The following is a 22405-nucleotide window of genomic DNA, read 5'->3' as shown; positions in this document are numbered from 1 at the left end:
TGATTCTCTGTACAACAGATCAGTGAGCTTCTATTCAAGCATCATTGGAATTGATTTTCGGTCACGCTTGCACCCCATTATGCAGCTGTTTCAATCTACAATATTTATTGCAAATGTAAGACTTACGATGTGCATCTACTACGAACTGAACTTTGTAGCAGGATCATGATGTGTCAGTTTGCTTGCGCTGCCCTGCACCTCTTTAACGATACCATGGTAGCAATGTGTTTACAGTACAGTGCACCATGGCACTTGTTAGCACAGCTGCATCAGAATTTCTGACGCAGATGTGGTGCTTTGCTAGACTAACCTCAAAAATGTTGATGCTAGTCAAGCAAAGCTTGAGGAGGCCCATTTAAAACAGCTGAGCATCACTTTAACGTCTGCCTTTGAGCAGGCATAAAAAAATTATGCTAGAATGACTCTGTGAAATCTTGTAGATTTCACTGCTCCATTCTTGCGGGCCTTCTAGTGGGGGAACGCCTCCCTTACATATATTATACCTGGTGCAGGTATAATGTGGTGCAAGGGTCTACAAACTTGTACATAGTCCCATTGCGCCAGTTTGTAAATATGGCTCTGGGTGGGGAACTGTTCTGTACAACCGTAGCGTAAAAAAAAGATGCTACAGCGGCGCAAAGGGCTTGTAATTGAGCCCCTCAGACTCTTCAAGGAAGCCATGGTAGAACAGATCTTGCCCCTTTCTCTCAGTTGCACACGGTCAAGACATGCAAGACAGACAGAGAAATGTAGGACAGGTTTCAATATATTTTATTGAAGCAACTTCATTCTATGTAAAAAGGAATGAGCTGTGATTGTTAGGAAAATGAAACACAATGCTATTACCATTGTGACCAAGAGTGTGAAACAAAAAAAAATCCAAGCATCCTGTCACACTAGTGTACCTAAATCCACACACACACTTCTAGCTTCTTCATGAGAGCATACTTCTCTGCCTGTACTAGTTTCTGAAAGGAAGTCCTGGCTCCATAACTGATTAATAAGAGGGTTTGTTTGCCTGTGATCTGCCGGCAGTCCTCTGAAGTGGCTGGAGCGATGAAGCCAAATTCAGCATAGCTGTGACAACATGGATGTCTGGAATGTCCCCTTTAACTTAATTGTGCCATTGTGGTGTTTTTTTATAATAAAACATGTTGTTTTCAAAGATCTGACGTGACAATATTTATTTTTTGTATAAGGTGGACTACATACTCTTGGACAGGCAATACTTGGTAGATTACCATATACAGTCTTGAGCAGAGCACAAGCTGAGAATGTCATGCAGAATGAACTAATAACAATGCTGCATGGAAAGACAATTAATAAAAATAATACAACATCACTGCTAAAATGCAGCCATGCTAAAATAATAAAAGGAATACATGAAAATGGACTAGGTAAAAGGGCACAGGCTGCAGGCCCAAAACTAAAATTAGTGTGCCCAAGCAACAAGCTGAAATAAACCCACACCAGCTTCTTCCACCACCCCTATTCCTACTTAGCGAAGTGGGCACATCTCCCATGAATCCTTGGAGGGGATTTTTATTGCATATTGGAAGTCTCTCATGACTGCTCTCACCAACCTCTGCCCATTTCCTAGCTGGTCATAAATTTCTTCACATTCCCTGACCTCCTGGCTAAGACAGTGGGCCCTTCAAGATGCTTGGAGACATTTCCACCTGAACCTCAAACTCTACTCCCACTACTCCTTAATGTCTGATCTATATATTTGACTAAACAACAGAATAGAGTGTTCGGAGGAGCTCTGCCCATTGATCCTTTACCCGACTATCTGGGCAGGGATATATCGGATCACAATCCTTTGTTGTTGCGACTCTGATCCGGAAGGACCCCTTCTCCATGCCCAACATCGAAGCTATAGCCATCCACCATGAAAGAGAATTGTTTTGGAATACTATGGCTGCCTAGAAAATGGAATTGTTTGACTACAACGACGGGTCAACAAATTCCCCAGCAATGAAATGGGAAGCCTTTCAGGTGATGGTGGGTGTCTCTTGCATCTGCAAGGTCTTCTGTAAATGTCAGAGCCTCCTAGATAGGCTGGTCCAGCTGAAGCGGGACTACCTGGAGGAGAAGCGCGAGGTGAATGATGACCCAGTGTGACTTCTTCACCTAGCCTGGATGTATGAGCTGCCTGGATTATGGCCCTCATTACAACCCTGGCAGATGGCAGTAACTTGGGGAAAGGCACTGCCAACAGGCTGGCGGTACCTTCTCCCAAATTATGACATTGGCGGTTTGGCTCAAGGCAAACCGCCAATGTACCACTCCGTCCGTCAGGGTGGTAACGGCAGCTGGGCGGAAGACTTCGGTCTCCAGGCAGGCGGCCATCACAATCCCACCCTCGGGATTATGACCCGCCTACTGCCATGGTTTTCGTGGCAATCATACTGCCACGAAAACCATGGCGGTAGGCACCATCAGTGCCAGGGAATTCCTGTCCCACCTTCCCCTCCCACCCCGCACATTTACACACCCACATGCGCACACATACACTCACACATACCCACATCCACCCACGCATGCACACATACATACCCACACACCACAACACACACTAACATACATTGTCGCACACACGCATTCACAACACAACATACACGTACACTCACATTCAGTCATTCATGCACGCATTCCACGCGACTCACACCTGCATGCACGCATACAAAAACAGACACACAATGCCCCCCACACAACACCCCCACACACACACACCATCCCTCATCTCCCTCCCCTGTCGGAGAACCAAACTTACCTGCTTGCAGGGGTGCCTCCGTCATGTGACGGGACGCGACGCTGCTGCCAGCAGCAGTGTCCACCAGTAAAATACTGCCAGGCTGTATCACAGTGTTTTGCTGGTGTGGCACTGCTGCTGGCAGCAGTGCCACCTTACCGCCGTCGGACGCCATGACCGTCGATGGAATTCCACCAGCCATCTGGCAGAATTCCGTCTACGGTCATAATGCGGGTGGGCAGCTGGTAGCCACGGCGACGGTATGTTGGCGGCCGTTGCCGTGGCAGTGGGCAGCATTTACTGCCAATGTCATAATGAGGGCCTATGTGTCTTATGTAGCTTAATATAAGTCCAGCTGCCTTCTGGCCTGGCTATTAAGAAACTCCTCCTTTTACCTGTGTCCGCAGTCCGGATGACACCGTTCTCTGTTTGCAGATCAGAATCCATGAGACCTTTGTATCATTTTATGTGAAGTTGTATTCCACTTCCCCAGGAGTCCTGGAGGCAGAAGTCTAATCAATATTAAGCTTGGCAACCCTCTCCAACCTGACAGCACTTGAGTGGACAGAGCTGGAAGCTCCCATCTCTGTAGAGGAAGTTTAGTCGGCTATCATCTCCTTAAATACCGAAAACACACCTGGCACAGAGAGGCTCATGATTAAGGGCCTGATTCCAACTTTGGAGGACGGTGTTAAACCGTCCCAAAAGTGGCGGATATACCACCTACCGTATTACGAGTTCCATAGGATATAATGGACTCGTAATACGGTAGGTGGTATATCCTCCACTTTTGGGACGGTTTAACACCATCCTCCAAAGTTGGAATCAGGCCCTAAATGTTCTAAAACATATCCATCCTGTCTGGCATCTTGATTAGTGAAAATCTTTGAAACAGCGCTGGAGGCTGGCTGTCTTCTGGCCATGCTCTTAGAAGTCTTATTGGCCTCCCTGCTGAAACCTCAAAGGGACTATACAAACCCAATGTCATACCATTCTATTGCCATCCTTAACATAGATTAAAAAACCTCAGTAATATATTGGCTACACAGATACAACAGTTTCTTCCACGTCTAAGTAAAACAGATCAAAGCGGGTTTGTTCCAGGTAGAAATACAGTGCTCAACATCAGACTAATGTAGCAGATAATGAAGGCAGCATGGACGTATCAGCCTCATGCCACTGCCCTGGTGTTAGATGTAGAAAACACATTTGAGTCCCTTGGATGGGACTCTCTATTTGCTGCATTGTCCCACTAAAGTTTTGGAAAGTGCACCATCAAGACGACTAGAGTACACAGTCTCAATGGTTCAGTCATGCACGGGAACCCTCATCTTCCACCTGATTCGAGTGGGAAGGAGTACCAAACAGGGATGTGCCGTTTCCCACATGCTTTTTACTTTAGCAATTGAGACTCTGGCCACCCACATCCATCTTTTGAGAAGGGACTGGGGTATACCACTGCCAGAGGGGACACATTCAGATTCTCTCTATGTAGGTGTTGCCCTTTTTTACATTCAAAAACTCACTGCAGACCTTTCTAGTATTGCTCATCTCCTGATACAATGCAGGACTTTCTCTGGGATTCATGTCAATTAGGCCAAGTCCTGCATCTTTCCGATTCTCCTTTCCATGCTGCTGAATCGACTGGATGTGGGGAAGGGCCCACTGCAATGGGAATACAGGGCTTTTTGTTACCTCGGTTTTAATATCAGACCTTTTAGATGCAGCAGTCCCTTCACTAAGGACCTAAGTCTCCTTCTGGAAAACACTACTGTTATCCGTCAAGAGCCCAATAGTTGTGGAAAAAATGGTAATGCTCCCCTATTTCCTATACTATTTTGCTAATATCCCAGTGATCCCCTACAAACGATGTTCTGGGACCAGGAAAGTCTACTCGGGGGCCTAATCTGGCATAACTGATGGCGGAGGGTAGCCTTCATAAAATTACAGGAGTCCCTTACCTTTGAGCTCTACTTCCTAGCAGCCCACCTGCAATGGCACGCCTGATGTTTAGTGGGGCTTGGACTCGAGGAAACAGGGACTTCCATACCTTCCCTCAACTGGATTAAAATACTACTGTTATCAGCACCATGGGTGCCCTGCCAAGGGAACTCAACTGCTTGACCAAGGTAGCTCTAAGTGCCTATGTAGGGGATGCTGGCTAACCCGGTACTAGACAGCCTATGTGCCCTCCATTCACCTGCTGGGCCTTCCTAAGGGTGCAGGCTTTCTGCCTAAGCCAGAATTGCAGCTATGGGATGAGACAGGTGTTTGTATGCTTGCCCACCTGTTCCACAGTGGGAAACTGAAACTTCTGATGAGATGCACAAAAAAATTTACTTTCATGTTGGCCAGTTCCTCGTCTATGGTTTCATTTGTACCCTCATGAAGCTTAAGTGTCAGGTTGAGGACACCGAACCAACCACAAACTAAATTGTTGATTGCCTGTAAATACTGCATAATGGATGGAGACTCATCACTCGTATAACAAGGGTATTAGTGACTCACACTGAGGTCTCTCTACATCACCTAAAGGCAACTGTGAGGTAGAATTTGACAGAGCTCTCCACGAAGGATACCCCCATACAGTTTCTCGAAATGGCCATCTCCAGCTGAGGTAATTTTATGTCCTACAAGGAGTGTTCTTCTTGCCCTTACACCTTCAGTACATTTTTGTCCCAGACACCTTTACACACTGTGGGTCTTTGGTGGCTGACCTTAAACACATAATGGGGGACAGCCCAACTTTCTCCCATTTTTGAAGGAGGTCCTCCAGATGCTGTCTGAGATCTTGGGTTGACTCTCACTAGACAGATGGGAGGTGGGAGCTATTGGGATGAGCAAAAGACATAGGCCCTCATTTTGACCTCGGCGGTCTTTTTCAAAGACCGCTAAGGAACCGCCGTGCTGAAGACCGCCAGTGCAGGCGGTTTTACACGCGGCGTATTATGACTGCTGGCAGCCCTCTGTCCTTTTTCGGATGGAGAGCCGCCAGCAGCCATACTGGCGGTCGGCGGGGAAGTGGAGGCTGCTCCACCTCCACAGCCCCGTCATCAGAACACCGCCCACCGAATCACGTTCCATGATTTGGTGTGGCGGTGTTCTGCTGACGGGGAGCTGGCGGCGGAGCAGCCCCCATGGATCCCGTCCCCTCCCGGAGGATCAACGGACAAGGTAAGTTGATCGTCCATTAGGGGAGGGAGGTGGAGGGGTGTTGTGTGTTGTATGCGTGCATAGAGGTGTGCATGTGAGTATGCAGTGGGGGTGTGTGAGTGCGTGTATGCATGCAGGGGTGTGTTGTGTGTATGGGAAATGTGTGCGGGTCGGTCTGTGTGCATGTCTGTTTGTATGTGTGTGGGTATGTGTTGTTGCTGTGTATGTGTGCGTGTAGGGGTGGGTGTCTGTGCATGTTGGGGGTAGGGGTGGGGAGGGGTGTCCTGCCACCTTTAGGGGGTGGCAGGGGGGTGTGGGGGAGGACTCGGGTGGGGGAGACCACTATTAGTGTCCGGGAAGGAATTCCCTGGCACTGAGAGAGCCTACCGCCATGGATTTTGTGGTGGTTCCAAACCACCCGAAATCCATGGCGGTATGCAGGGTCGTGATACCGACGGCGGTCTGGTGACAGCTGCCGGGCTGGAGGCCGAAGTCATCACCGCCCTGGTGGTCGGAGTGAGAAGTGGCGGATGACCATGGCGGTAACCGCCATGGTCATAATTCCATTTTTTTTTTTGTCAGCCTGTTGGCGGTATTACCGCCACTTCTCCCCCGCCGCCAGGGTTGTAATGAGGGACATAATAAACACAAAACCATCTCCTGTTTCATTGTTCTGGCCTTCATATTGGTGAAATGGGCAATTACGATGAGGTGGAAGAGTGCCTTCCACCTTAGTAGTGCAGCATGGAGAGCAGCGGTGAATCAATGGGCAGAGGCAGGGGCAATGAGCCTCCATAGAGAAGAAGCTAGGTGCCTTCAGAGATGACCCATACTTCCATTGTGGGACATGACTCAAACCCGCTTTATAAAATCTGAACCAAATATCTCTCCCCCATGACACTGGATCAGTGCACTCCTTTAGCTAAATCCCCGGGCTGTGCCTGCCAGATAATTCCTCCATGCAATAAGGAGGAGGGTGAAACAGAACCCTCCCCCTTTCCTATTCTGACAACCAAGTAATCCCCCCCACACAGTCATCAGACCATAAACAGCATGCATTTTACCACAATTACCACTAGGACATGAAAATCACAGCATACGGCCAGCAAGCCCCCAGTATGTGCCACATTCCACTTAACATTCCCTGCAAACCAAATTTGCCACAGTTATTTTCCTCTCTTTCCCTAGAGGAGGTCACCCTCACGCACACTATAGGTAAGTTATACCATCAGGGGGACCCCTCTCCTTTCTCCACACTAACATGACATATACTTCTTAGGGTGCCTGGGGCCTGAGGGATTACCTAACAGACACATTTGTAATTTAATTATATACCTACATTGAGCTGGTAACATACATGGCACAATATATGTTCCTATATATGTATAAAATTCAATTAAAACTTTTTTTAAAAGAATGATGTAAATGAACATTAAATAAGGATTTTTACTACTCCTCATAGAGATGCTCGTAGCACTTCGTCATGTACGCCTTGATCATGCGAACATGCGTGCACACTTTTTGAGGTTGTATTATGATGTCATCATTGGGACTTCTGACATGCTTCTATATAAACTCAGTGAATGTTTATTATAAGAGCAGTGAGGAACTAGGATCAATTAGTATTTATCCAGGATGAGAGGCATTGATTGGACAGTGAGAAGATTATCTCTCACTGAGCATATTTTGCAGTGATACACTTGGTACTTTATTGAGCAATGACAGTTTATTACTTTTCACAGAAATACATGAAGTACTTTGTTGTATATTCCCCGTTTATGCGAATGCACTTGCACACTTGATGATGCCGGGTTAGGATGTTATTATTGAGAGTCCCCAAAATCAGTATACAAAAATGTTATTGTATTAAACAAATTCAAAGAACCTTAGTGAACATGTATTAGAACAGTGGTGTGGTATTAGGAATAAATGAGGAAATCTATGATGAGGCATAGGAAGACATGATAGCAGCAAACATGTTCCATTTTAATTTTGATGGTACTACTTTAGTTGTTACTTGTGTGGTGAAATAAAAGAAAGAGTCCTTAGCTATGTCAGTGGTAATGTAATAGATGTTTTTAGGCTCAGTAAAAGGCATCATGCTGAAACAAGTTGGCCATCATATATTTTTGTGGAACATTTTGAACATTTTGAACATTTTGACATGTTGAATATATATGCCTTAAATTACCCTTTCTGGTTTAAGATACAAAGACAAAAATACTAATTTACCTTGGATTCTTGGAATTTCAAGGTTTGGAGAACCATGGCTTCTTTTCACTGCGGGGTTGGGAATCCTTACCCTGGGAATCAGTTTGGGTCCCTTCAGAGAACACCCCCTGTTTAACCTTGCCCCCTCCATCTCTTCTGAGAGGGACCCTGCCCACCCTTGGTGTGGTCTCCCCAATACCTCTTCTGAACCCTGGTGCTCTCCCAGCGGTCCGCTTCCTGCGCAAGCTTCCTGGGGTCAGTCAGCTTGCTGTCAATCAGGTGCTGGCGCAGCTCTGGAAAACATAAAGGGCCTCATTATGACCCTGGTAGCCAGCGGTAAGCTGGCGGTAACACCGCCAACAGGCTGGAGGTGTTCCATCAGCTATTATGACCGTGGCGCAATAGCCACGGCCATACCGCCGGCTCCTCCACTATACCGCCACGTGGTCATAATCCCCAGGGCACAGTGCAAGCACCGCTGCCCTGGGGATTATGAGTCCCCAACCGCCAGCCTGGCCAAGGCGGTAAACACCGCCATGGAAAGGCTGGCGATAAGGGGGACTTGGGGTGGCCCCTGGGGGACCCTGCACTGCCCATGCACTTGGCATAGCAGTGCAGGGGCCCCCAGGCTTAGCCCCGTTGCGCATTTCACTGCCCGACGTGTTGCAGTGACTTCCACGGAGTCGCGGACTTTGGCGGGGCTTCAGCGATGTCGGGCCTGTGAAGGTTGTCATGTTCCAGCAAAGATCACGGAGTCGGTTGCAGGCAGCGTCACCGGATTCAGCAGCGGCGTCGGTCTGAAGTCGTTCGAAGTCAATTTCCTTGGATTTTCACCAGCTTTCCTTTCAAGGGCCCAGGCACTGGATAGGGCACCACTTGTCAGAGAAGGAGTCTCTCCAGAGACTCCAGGTGCTGGCAGAGAAAAGTCTTTGCTGTCCCTGAGACTTCAAACAACAGGAGGCAAGCTCTAAATCAAGCCCTTGAAGGTTTTTTCTCAAGGAAGGAAGGCACACAAAGTCCAGTCTTTGCCCTTTTACTCTGGCAAAAACAGCAACTTCAGGATAGCTCCACAAGGCACAGTTACAGGGAGGGCAGCTCTTCTTCCTCAGCTCTTCAGCTCTTCTCCAGGCAGAGGTTCCTCTTGTTTTCAGAAGTGTTCTAAAGTCTGTGGTTTGGGGTGCTCTTCTTATACCCAATTCCTCCATTGAAGTAGGTCTACTTCAAAGCATAGGACCTCATTCTGACCTTGGCGGGCGGCGGAGGCCGCCCGCCAAAGTCCCGCCGTCAAGTTACCGTTCCGCGGTCGAAAGACCGCGGCGGTAATTCTGACTTTCCCGCTGGGCTGGCGGGCGGTCGCCTTCAGACCGCCAGCCAGCCCAGCGGGAAAGAGGCTTCCACGATGAAGCCGGCTCGGAATCGAGCCGGCGGAGTGGAAGCTGTGCGACGGGTGCAGTTGCACCCGTCGCGTATTTCACTGTCTGCGCAGCAGACAGTGAAATACATGTAGGGGCCCTCTTACGGGGGCCCCTGCAATGCCCATGCCAGTGGCATGGGCACTGCAGGGGCCCCCAGGGGCCCCGAGACCCCCCCCTACCGCCATCCGGATCTCGGCGGTCCGACCGCCGGGATCTGGATGGCGGTAGGGGGGGTCGGAATCCCCGCGGCGGTGCAGCAAGCTGCGCCGCCGCGGAGGATTCAATGGGGCCGCGGTACACTGGCGGGACCCCGCCAGTGGTGCCGGTCCGACCGCGGCTTTACCGCCGCGGTCAGAATCCCCATTGGAGCACCGCCGGCCTGTCGGCGGTGCTCCCGCGGTCCTCCGCCCTGTCGGTCAAAGACCGCCAGGGTCAGAATGACCACCATAGTCTCTTGTGAATGTGAAATCCTGCCTTGCCCAGGCTGGGCGCCAGACACTCACCAGAGGGTTGGAGACTGCATTGTGTGAGGGCTGGCACAACCATTTCAGGTGTGAGTGACCCCTTCTCCCCTCCCTCCTAGCACAGATGGCTCATCAGGATATGCAGGCTACACCCAGCTCCCTTTGTGTCACTGTCTAGTGTGTGGTGCAACCAGCCAACTGTCAAACTGACCCAGACAGGGAATCCACAAACAGGCAGAGTCACAGAAATGGTATAAGCAAGAAAATGCTCACTTTCTAAAGGTGGCATTTTCAAACACACAATTTTAAACTCAACTTTACTAAAAGATGTATTTTTTAAATTGTGAGCTCATAGATCCAAAACTCCACATGTCCATCGGCTCTCAAACAGAATCTACACTTTATTCAGATGTAAAGGTAGCCCCCATGTTAAACTATGAGAGGGACAGGCCTTGCAACAGTGAAAACCGAATTTAGCAATATGTCACTGTCAGGACATATAAAACTAATTACTACATGTCCTACCTTAACCGTACACTGCACCCTGCCCTTGGGGCTACCTAGGGCCTACCTTATAGGTGCCTTACATGTAAGAAAAGGGAAGGTTTAGGCCTGGCATGTGGGTACACTTGCCAAGGCGAATTTACAGTTAAAACTGCAGACACTGCAATGGCAGGTCTGAGACATGATTATAGAGCTACGTATGTGGGTGGCACAACCAGAGCTGCATGCCCACTGTAGCATTTGATTTACAGGCCCTGGCACCTCCAGTGTACTTTACTAGTGACTTACTAGTAAACCAAATATGCCAATCATAGATAAGCCTATTACATACACATTTTGAAAGGAGTACTTGTAATTTAGCACTAGTTAGCAGTGGCAAAGTGCCCAGAGTAACAAAATCAGCAAAATCAGAGTCCAGCACACATCAACAACCTGGGAAACAGAGGCAAAAAGTTAAGGGAGACCACACCAAGGATGAAAAGTCTAACACGTAGTATGGGTATTTTGGTGCCGGCGGCTTTGGCGGTCTTTGGAAAGGCCGAAGTCGTGATGAGAGCCAATGTGTTTTGTTTACTAAGGTTTAACAAAGATTTCCCATAGATGTTTTTGAGCACAAACTAAATATGTATCTCAGTTCTCCTGCAACTGAGACAGAATGTGCAGACTTGCTTTTTAGAGAGCATGCCATCTCTACATACTAGAAATCAAGACCCATCTATATTTCCCTAATTGCAAACAATCTTCAATTGTACCTCAGCACTGCCACCCATTTCAGCACTCTGTTGCTCTCTAGCTAGGTTTGCACTTTATGAATACCCATAATGTCATATACATACATGGGGAAGTGACCCCAGAGATGGCTGGGGCCAGTAAGGTCAAGCTGTGTATGGAGTTAAAGGGCGTCTTTCAGTTATGAATTAAAATGCAGTGTTTTGGTTAATTTGTAGATAAGGAAACATGTTGTTTTATTTGAAAGCAGTGTTTTAAAGAACAAGAGTTGATAATAATAATGAGTTCACTGTATAGCTCTTCCTAGCAGCCTCCTTCCTTTTATAAGTGTTGGATATAACAGGTGTTACCATAACCCAATTTAATGGTAGTCAGCCTAACCACCTGATCACACATGTTCATTGACGCCTTCTGGCGACTGAACTGAACTTTTTCTAGGCAGTCATCTTTAAATATGAAGGGGAGGAGCTGAAGAGCAATGTGTGTTTTGAATAGGGCGAGATGAAAGGGGAAGAGAACTCTGTGCATCGAGGTTATTTTTTTAATTCCAGGCGACTTCTAGGCTTTCAGTTCTTGTGGTGTAAGTGAATTTCACTGCGATTAGATAAGATTAAAGTGGATCTAGTTCCTTTGAGAGGTTAATTAGGAAAATAAATCCATGTACATTGAAATATGACCATTCAGGATCCAGGTAGGGACTCGGATCCTGTACATATGCAGGATGGGTCAGGCTGTACGTCACATGCAATTGAAGGGTCGCCTCCTGCACATCTATGGGTCCTGTCTGTAAAGGTGAGACAAAGTTGTTTTGGTAGCTTATAGAGATTGTGCACACTATGGATCAATCCTCTCAGTACAGATAAGTAACCTATAAAAAGTTCTTCGAATCCTGAAGTTCTTCCTCTGAGGCTGCAGTGTATGCCAAACTCTTAATCCAAAGACGCAGGTCAGATTTACGACCAACGTAAGCTCTGGGTTACATTTAAGTCTCTGCGTGCTGCTAACAAGGTACCTAAAATCAAGGGCCCTTTATTTAGAAAGAGGAGTGTTGGAGTGTGTCTTTTAAAAGCAATATTAATAAGAGAAACTTGCAATATATTGTGTGATGAAGATGCATACAAAATGTGTTAACATAGAAAAATAATGCATGCACTTGAAATGTGCCCACAGGGAGTGGCTACCAATGTATACGAAGACTAATGAAAAGACTTATTAATTCTGAATTTTATAAAATAATGTTTGAATTTGTATTAGTATATCATAATTAGAGTTATGTGTTGAGAGTTGCTTTACTTAACAAGAAGGGCTTTAGCTTAGCAAGGGTTTGGGCCTACCTGTCTGGCCTCATATTTAATTGTATTTTCTAACGTGTAATGTGCTGTTTTTTCTGAAGGACACAAAGCTGTACTTTTCCAAGAGCTCTATGTGTATAACCATAGTAAATTCTTTCTCATGAGAACCAACTTCGTAACAGGTGCAAGGTTAACCGTACTAGGAGAAGACAATGAAGACACTGACTGGAGCGAGAAGTGTAACATTTTCTACCTGACATTCCAACCATTGAAGACGTCAATAACATGGACCAATCAGCGACATGGGAACTGTGAACTGTGGAAAATTCTAGTAAGGTGCTTACCAAATTATTGGACAGAGATAATAATGCACCAAACTTTATCCAATGAGGAATTAGGGAATAGTTAGACAGTTTTGATTTAATGGCGTGACTCGAGAAGAAATTACCCCATTCTTCCATTTTTTCTCCAAGCCAATTTCTTTATTCGACTTCGCCATCTCCATTTTTTATTCTTTTCCTCTAGGACATTTTCCGGAGTTTAGTCTGAGTATTTTAAACCATCCTCTACCCCATTCTTGCCTGATGCTAACTTCTCCTCTATCTGAGGGAAGTGATCATTCCCTAGCTATACTATCTTATGTGTCTTGAAAGAGACTTTACTTTACCTTAATGCCAAAGACTTTTCCCCATCCTATATTTGCTGATGGTGAATCGACTGATGTCCTGAGGATCAAGACTGACGCTGTTTGCTGATCTGTTGAATTGGTAACTATCCAATGCAAATTGTGATTGTCTGTTTGCCTTTCCTTTCTAGGTACCATCTGCTATTTTGATGGAGGCCTTGGCATAGATGTTTTCTAAATTCGTGTTCACTAAAATATTTTTCAGGAATCCCAACATGCTAATGCTAATTTGAGGTTAGTTAAGGCATTCACTAATATTTTGTGCAAATAGACAAATGACTGAGCTCTTGCTTTTGTAGATCCATGTACTAATGAAACTCTGATAAGTTGATTCATAATAATGATGTGCCTAAATATTGAATGAATATAGTTTATGTTTTGATTAAGTTGTACTCCAATTACTAATTCGTATTGTTTGACGTGGGTTGTTGTTATTGAGACTAATAGATATGATATTAGATTGTAACTAATAGGGAAATAAATGTCCTAACACTTAACTAAACTGGTGTGGTTATTCATGACTGAAGGGGCATGGTGTGTACAAGTTATTGATTCTTATTAAATGTTTATTGATTAGTAATTGCCATTATTGATTGTTAATTGATTTATTGATCTGGTGACGGCAAGAAAATATTTCGTACTGGGAAGTCCCCAAACGTGGTCCAAAGGTTTGTCGACCTTGACGCGTCTCCTTGTAAGTTTACTTATTAAGGCTCTGACGCGCTAACAGGAGGAAAGTGAGTAAATATGAGGATTAATTGGTGCATATTCAAATTTGAAATAATACTTGTGGTAGATAATTTTAGACATGTTTGTTGTTGCTTTATTGTATTTGGAAATTAAAGAAATGTATCCTGATTTACTTAAGAAGCTATATCTGCAAACTGGGGCCTGACGATTACAAATCAATAGGTTTAGGGTGCATATTTTCTCTGCAGTCCAATTTATATATAAGGTTCTTGTGACAAGTTAAGGAAGATGAGGACATTACACCGATGTTGCATGTCATTTATTAACCATTTTTGTCGTTCATATATCAGGTATATACATCTACAATATTAAAAGGGTATATTAATTAAACCATTAGGTTGACTCTAATTCACACATTTCTCTTGTAGTTATTGTTTACCGTAGCAAAGGCCAATATGTATATCTTGCTTTCATTTGTATAGTAGAAACAGCATTTTCCTGATTTAAGATGTACTGCAAATTAACACATTGATATAATATGCAAAATTATGCAGGATATACGGCCATTTTATTCTCACCGGGGTAGTTTATGCACTAAAGAAAAATCAGGCTTTTCTCTTAACAACAATTTTTTTTTACAGTTGTGTGACATCTATCAATGTCATACCTCCCAACTTACATAGCGCCAGAAAGTGTCACTTGATATCGGCTCTGTACACGTACAAGATCAACTATCACGCAGTGAGCACGACATGAGCTAAAAACCCTGCCACAAAGTGGGATTCCAGCTCGTATGTGGAGACTCTAGGACAGGGGTCTTCAAACTGGGTGGTTAAAAGGGGTCTCAAGTGATCCGGGGGGGGTGGTGGGCGCCAGGCTCTGGCCAAAAGAAGCATTATACAGGTAAAGGCCCATATTTATACTTTTTTAGCGCTGCATTTGCGTAGTTTTTGGTCGCAAAATCGGTGCAAACTTACAAAATACAATTGTGTTTTGTAAGTCTGCGCAGCTTTTGCGTCAAAAAATGCCACAAATGTGGCGGTAAAAAAAGTATAAATATGGGCCAAAGTGCTTTGCTTTAAGAAGAAACCTTATTGCATTTTTAAAAAGGTAACACTACTTAACTGCAATGTTGAAATAGGTCTAGACATATTTAAACATTGACATCTCTATAAAATAATTGTGAAAAATTCTGAGGGGGGCCCAATTAATTTTTCAACAGGGGGGGGGGGTGGCATTAAAAGGTTTGGAGACCACTGCTCTAAGGACATCCATCTCTGGGTTTGCAATCAAGTTCCTTTTCTCCCGCAACATCAGGGTCCCCGCCTCTCTCCATGGTGCCACCTTAAAAAGGCCCCGCCATCAGAGCGTAATGCAAGCCCCTGCAGCCCCTGCGGTGCAGTGGGCCCCAGCCCTTCAGGTGAATCCGAATCCGTCAAGCAGGGTGCCATTCCTCCCAAGGTCAGTGAATGTCTGTGACATACGGGAGACTCAGGGACTCCTTCACCTTCTGCAGGGAGTCCCACACATTTTATGTTACATCACTGCCATGGCTGATCAGACAATTAAGACCGTGTGTAACAAACATAGGGCCTGATTCTAACTTTGGAGGACGGTGTTAAACCGTCCCAAAAGTGGCGGATATACCACCTACCGTATTACGAGTTCCATAGGATATAATGGACTCGTAATACGGTAGGTGGTATATCCGCCACTTTTGGGACGGTTTAACACCGTCCTCCAAAGTTAGAATCAGGCCCATAATGTCAATGCAACATTCCATATTGATACTACAGTTACCCAAATTCTGAAAATATAATTCGAAAATGCGTCCAAGTAAATATATTTTTCTGCGTCTGTTGATACTAGAAACCAAAACAAATGAATTTGAGAATGGACTTCCCTCTTATCCTATCAAGCATTTCCCTTGTAGGCGGCGGCCACTAGGGGCCAGTTTTGAAAACCTGGGAAACTGCTGGTACCTCGGCCACTTTCTTCACTTCTCCAAAATTAACTGCACAGAGGGTTTCAAGAGAGCGAGAGGAGGAGAGTGCGAGACTATGTAGATGGGAGGAAAGGGAGAGAAAAGAGGAGAGTGAGAGAATATGTAGAAAGAGAGGGAGAGGCAGTGTTAGTTTGATCATTGTTGCCAGGACTGCTTCTGGCTCCCTGAATGCTTAAAAAAAAATTGTCATTTAGACACGTGTCACCGGCCTAATTATATTTTCAGTGCAGACGAGCCATGGGAATCGTAAATCTTATGATATGCAAAAATCTGTTAATCTGTGCTAATGTTATATCAATAGACGTCTTCCAGTAGTTTCATACGGTTTTCTCTTTGTTCGAGAGACAATTTTGGTTAACAGGCTGCAGCCAGGACCTTATCTGGAATTAAAAATGTAGAACAACCAACCTGGACGAAAGCGCCACTACTGCTCGAATGCCTCTTCCACGTAAGCCAGGAACTCTGCTTGAGTCCTCAGATCCGTTTAAAAAAGACAATTCTCTCAGTTGCTCCTGACGGATTTCATCGTTGTAGTCCTGAAAGAAAAAAAAAAACATCCCCAGTGACGTTCGGCAAGACCAATATTAAATAGCAAATTATTATTCACAAAAAATAGCTGGTGAATGAACAGACTGGTATGTACGTGGAATGAGGAAACTCCTCATTTAAGCAACGTGGCAAAACCCCATATCCCGATAGCTGCTTGAAAAGTATATCGAGGCGCCCTCTAGAAATTTCACCAGGCTGGCCACCTTATATACACACAAAGCCCCCGGTCTGAGTAGTGGTGTCCTCGGTGCGTCGATGTGCTTGAAGGGCTGCAGGAGTCGTGGAATGTATGTCTCGGGCTAGCCATCAATAAGCTAGCAGTTTAACAGGATCTTCACAAAATAAGGCTGTAGAATGCTTATATTATGTTCAAGTTTATGCTGAGGTTTTCGAAGACTGGTGGAATTTTTGCAGCATAATTTTAAACTTTGAGCAACCAACCTTTTGGAATGGCACTGTAAGATGTCGGGAATATGCTGAACTTTTTAAAGACATGATGAATATTTTATTCTTTGCAATTCCTCAAACATGCGATTCAAATCCAACATTTCCAAAGACAGAAATGTCCAATTAGCCCCATTCCTACCGTGTGTCACATGTCCAGACGATAACATAAAAAACACAATCTGTCCATAAAGGTTCCCTCCTGGTTGTTACTTCTTGTCTATATCCCTCATAAACGCCTCTGTTTCTCAGCTCTTCCTCAGCATATACATTTGGTGGCTAATTACGTATCCGGCTCCTGGTTCGTAGTGGGTACCTTGGGTACTTACACCTTATACCAGGTCCAGTTATTCCTTATTAGTGAAGTCGTAGTGTTCTAGCAGCTTAGGCTGATAGAGGTACCTATAGCAGAGCAGCGCAAAGCTCCTGCACTACCACTTATAGTTACACAGTACTTATACACAAGTAAAAACAACACTGTTACCAAACATTAAGGTATTTATTGGGTGACACAGTACCAAAAATATCTTGGAGACAATACTCCTTCTGGAGGAAAGTATTAGACACAATATATACACTAGACACCAAAATCAGACAAGTAAATAGTCATAGAATAATGCAAATAGTAGGAAATCCTATTGAATGCAATGGGAGAAAATAGGTCTAGGGGCAACACAAACCATATACTAAAAAAGTGGAGTGTGAATCACAAATTCCCCCCAGACAAGTGTAGTGTGTGCAGAATCGCTGGGAGAGTAAGAATACAGTAAAGGTAAGTAAATTATCCCACCCCAGAGCCCAGAAAAGCAGGAGTAAAATACTGCAAGTTTCCTTAGGACACATCACACATCGTTTTTGGGATCTTGCAGCAGCCAACCAAGTCTGCAAAGAACAACTGCTGGATTATTGGACCTGAAGACCTGCAAAGGAAGGAGACCAAGTCCAGAAGTCGACAGAAGTTCCAGGAAGGACAGGAGCCCCTGCCAACCCAGAAGACGGTGCAAAAGAAGACCAGTGAGGCAAATGTGATAGGGACTTGCTTTACTTCCCACACAATTCACAGTAAACACACATTTGGCACTTGCCTATACTCAATAATAAAGACATGCAAAGTGTTAAATTTTATACATTTGGAAAAAAGAGGGGTAACAAACACAGTATATCAAATTTGCAAATAGTTCTTAATATAGAAACGTTTAAGACTTCAAGGACTTTAAGATGCTGTTTTTTAAATCATCCTGTCCAATATAGGCTGTACAAGACGATGTAAAGTGTTAAACAGATGTTCTGTGTGCTTAAATAAGCATATATGTGGAGCATGTTGCCAGAATTTAGAGGAAGATCAAATTTAATCCAGATTAATTTGCTCTATTTTACAACATAATCTATTCCTATTGACTTCCATATCAGAAGTGTTTAGTGCTGTATCACATATTAATACCATACATTTAACTGTAAGCACTAACATAGAAGTTGTAAATAATACCAATATAACAAATGCCCACTATTTTCATTGCATTTATTACGTTTTGATGTTAATGTTTTATTATTCTACCTTACTATTTTAATGAAATCCTAAAATTGCAAATCATATTAACAATTTCACAATCCATAAATTCAAATATTATCCCTCGTAGCCAGACTTTCACACTTTTAAAAAGCATAAAGTCAATGAAATAAATATGTTGCTTTAATTAGTTATAAATGTTCATAAGAAGACCCAGTGTTTCCAAAGAGCTTTACAATCCCTGTCCATCAGATATCCATTATGATTAGAAACATGCAATCATTGTAAATAGTTCTAAACGTGTTGCATTGTGAAAAGAGTTTAATAGGAAACTATAATTTGTTTCAAAGTATGAATAGGATACCAGATTATGTTTGTTTCACATGAATAATATAACCATCACATTGATTTACATATTGGTCTGTATATATACAGACCATGGTCTGTATATATACACACATTGGTGTATCACGATCCATTGTCTCTAAAATCACATTAGGGACTTTTTGAACCCTTCCTATTCATTAGCTAGAGCTACAGTATTTTCTGACAATATTCAGAAAATGTAAAGGGTGGATGTAATTTCCTCACATAACACAATCCATGACATATAGACATCATTAATTACTGCTTTCGCTTCTTTTTGTGATATGCCATTTTGCATAACTGCATGAACTGATATTTGCAAAACTCTATTTAGCCTTTTGAGGCAATGCTTTAAAAAATAAAATGCCAGAGATAGATTCATAAATCCCAAGGATGGTTTAACACCCTTTGCTAAATGACTATAAAGGGTCTTATTTCGGATATTAAAACTAGAGATAAGGGCAATACAAGGTCTGCTTACAAAAATATTGTTAATGCAAGTAAGATTTGTTAGATGCTGTTAAAGCAAAGTGTGGTGCAGAGGGTTCTGGTGCATAGTATGGCCTGAAGTTCACATACAACTGAGTACATGAGTTTAACTTTAAGATGGGTTATAATGAGCCCTCTTGTTTTTTATATGGGTACTAGAGATATAGTCAATTTCTTTCTGGATGAGAAACTGAATTTTATTTAAGCACAAAAAATGGAAGGCCCTAGGATCAGACACAATTCTATCAGATTTGTTTTGTTCTAAAATTTTGATTTGAAGATATTGTGTTGAAAATTTGACAAACAATGTAGCGGTTGGTTCACTTGATCCTGATTCTTGGAAAGGTGCTGGGAAAATTCAACTTTATAAAAAGAGAATCAGTGGCCAGCCAGGAAATTACTTCCCTTTTAGTCTCATTGAGCACACAGCTCCTCAAAAAGCTTTCAGCATGGATATCTGAGAATGATCTAGTTAGCTATTTTAAGGTAGGCGTTAGAGCAAAAAACAGTTCTGTAGACCAGGAGTTTTGCTTTTTTGTGATACAGTGAAGAGAGTAGATATCAATCTGGGCAGCATGCATGTTGCTTTTGTCTATTAACAAGCTGCCTTTGACCTGGTCACAAGATCCAAGGTCTAGGAGGATCTCACAAACAATTTTTCTCAGGAGATGTGGGACTCAAAAGAAGAACATACCAAGAAGATTCCTGTTAGGAGAGGAGCGTGTCAGGCTGTTTTTGGACATCTACACTTTTTCTGCTGTTTATTAATATAATAGCTGTTTTGATTATTTAGTTGAGTTTGATAATGATTTGCTGCAATTAGCACAAGAGAAGGTTCCAACCCTATTTCTGTACGGTACACATTTGATGTTCAAACATTTTAAGCACCTCCAATCACCTCTAAATCTTATTGGAGAGGTTTAACTTGTTTTGATCGCTATATGGGTTGGAAATCACTATTTCAGAAACTAAATGTATGATTTTCAACATGTACAAAAGGGCTAGGGTATGGCTTCACTTGAATATAAGGTTTTAGTGAGTCTCTTGGAATTTAATTATCTTGGGGTCAGTCTCTCAACTTCCCATTTACTGCAGGCACAAATCACAAAAAATGTGCTTACCTTGGGACATTTGATGGCTGCTACTCATAGGTTTGCTAATTTGTACAAATGTATGATGGAACAATGAATGCTGGACCCACGCATGCCTGAACAACGCGGTCGGAACTGCAACCAAGTTGTTGCCATGAATGCCTTTACCACGCATGCCTTTACATCGATCTTTCATTGTAAAAGCATGCCTACTAAAGACATGTGTGGGAAAGGAATGCGTGGTTCTAGCATGTGACCCCCCACCTTTCCTAAGGCCCAGAAGTACCCCACCCCAACACTAAAACTACCTTGATCCCTGCCCCTAAAAACAAAAGTTCCCCAACACCCCCCACCCATCCTGAGCCCTAAAACCTTCTCTGACCACCCACCCACCCTAAAAACAACTGACTCCACCCCTAAAAATAAAACTACCGATCCCCGCACCCCCAAAAACAAAACTACCCCAAACCCCTGCCCCAAAAAACAAACTACCCTGATTCCCCCACCCCAAAAAACACTAGCTACCTGATCCCCTACACCCACCCCCAAAACCAAACTACCCTGATCCCATCCCAAAAAACAATCTACCCTGACCCCCACACCCTTAAAAACACTAACTACCTGACACCCACATCCAAAAGCCAAACTACCCTAACACCCACCCCCAAAAACCAATCTATCCCAACCCCCAGCCCCAAAAAACAAACTACCCCAAGGCCCCCACCCCCCAAAACACTAACTAAACACCCCCAAAAACCAAACCACCCCGATCCCCCACCCCAAAAACCAAACCACCCCGACTCCCCCACCAAAAAAACAAACGACACTGACCCGCCCACCCCCAAAAACCAAACCACCCGGACCCCCACCCCAAAAACCAAACTACCCTGATCCCCACCCCCAAAAAACCAAACCACCCGACCCCCACCCCAAAAACCAAACTACCCCATCCTCCCACCCCACCCCAAAAACCAAACTACTCTGACCCCTCACCCCAAAAACCAAACTACCTCGACCCCTCACACATCCCCAAAAACAAACTTCCCCCACCCCCAAAAACAAAAGTACCCCCACCCCAAAACAAAACTACCCGACCCCCACCCCTAAAAACAGAACTGCCCTGATCCCCGCCCCTAAAATCCAGAACTAGACTGATTCCCCCGCCCCACACCTAAAAAAACTAACTACCCCAACTTCCCCCCACCTCAAGCCCTTAATCCACCCCACCCCTAAAAACTATTCCCCAGCCCTGCCCTGGCCTGACCAATCTCTCTGCATCCTCTTCCAATGCACTCTCCCTTTTTCTCTGCCTTAACAATGCATGTGTGTTGTTCAGCATATGTGTGGTTAAGGAAGAGAAAACTGGAGTCGTTAACGCAAGTGTGGTTCCGCTTGGGTTAAGACCGTAGGTCATTGTTTCGGAGTCTTTGCTCTGGATGTTCCCCAATTTACACAGCACAGGCAGTGGGTGCTGCTATAATTGTTCAGGGTTGTGAGGCAACTGTAACTTGAATGTTTAAGGTAAAGTAGAGAATGGATTCATTAGTTCATTGTTGAAACTTCCTTTGAGCATCGCGTTAATTCCATTACTGCTTGATTTAGGGTTGAGATCACTTGTCCATATTACAAATCTGAGGCCTATTTTATACAGGATTTGCATCTGGACCACAAGTGACCTACTTTGTCGTAGAGATGACTTATGAGACACTTTTGCTAGCTCGATTACATACTAGATCCCATGACTGGGTACATTAAGTGTGGTTTAGCTAACCTGAGATTAGGTGATTAGTGGGTGAATTCCTTGCAACTGGTGCCTTCAAAATTGTGAAAAAGAGGTACTAGCATTTAGTGCTTGGGTCTTTGTTACCCCGTATTCCATTGAGGAGCCTTTCTGACTGCTTCTTTTCATTCTAATTTGACTTCAAATTTGAGGAGATTTTGGATCATATTAACCTGTCCTTGACTAGGACTTTATACATAATGCTCAGATTAGGTATTCTTCAATTTGCCTCATTTACTTTACTGTCTAATAGGGTGCCTGGGAGTCCAGAGTGAG

The 22405-nt window shown here is 44.2% G+C and overlaps 1 protein-coding gene across 4 annotated transcripts in view; it reads right to left on the bottom strand.

Moving 5' to 3' along the window:
* Positions 1 to 22405, bottom strand: part of KHDRBS2 (KH RNA binding domain containing, signal transduction associated 2) — a 1516682-nt gene that overhangs the window by 502249 nt on the left and 992028 nt on the right. For all 4 annotated transcript variants that reach the window (XR_011203853.1, XR_011203854.1, XM_069235755.1 and 1 more), the window contains exon 6: positions 16312 to 16439. Coding sequence is in view for 2 of the 4 variants with exons in the window: in XM_069235755.1 (XP_069091856.1) it covers positions 16312 to 16439 (128 nt within the window). In the remaining 2 variants the exon portion in view is untranslated. The remainder of the gene's footprint in view (positions 1 to 16311; positions 16440 to 22405) is intronic.

This window comes from Pleurodeles waltl, chromosome 5 (assembly GCF_031143425.1).
Source record: "Pleurodeles waltl isolate 20211129_DDA chromosome 5, aPleWal1.hap1.20221129, whole genome shotgun sequence".
NCBI lineage: Eukaryota > Metazoa > Chordata > Amphibia > Caudata > Salamandridae > Pleurodeles > Pleurodeles waltl.
This window is presented reverse-complemented; position numbering and strand designations above follow the sequence as displayed.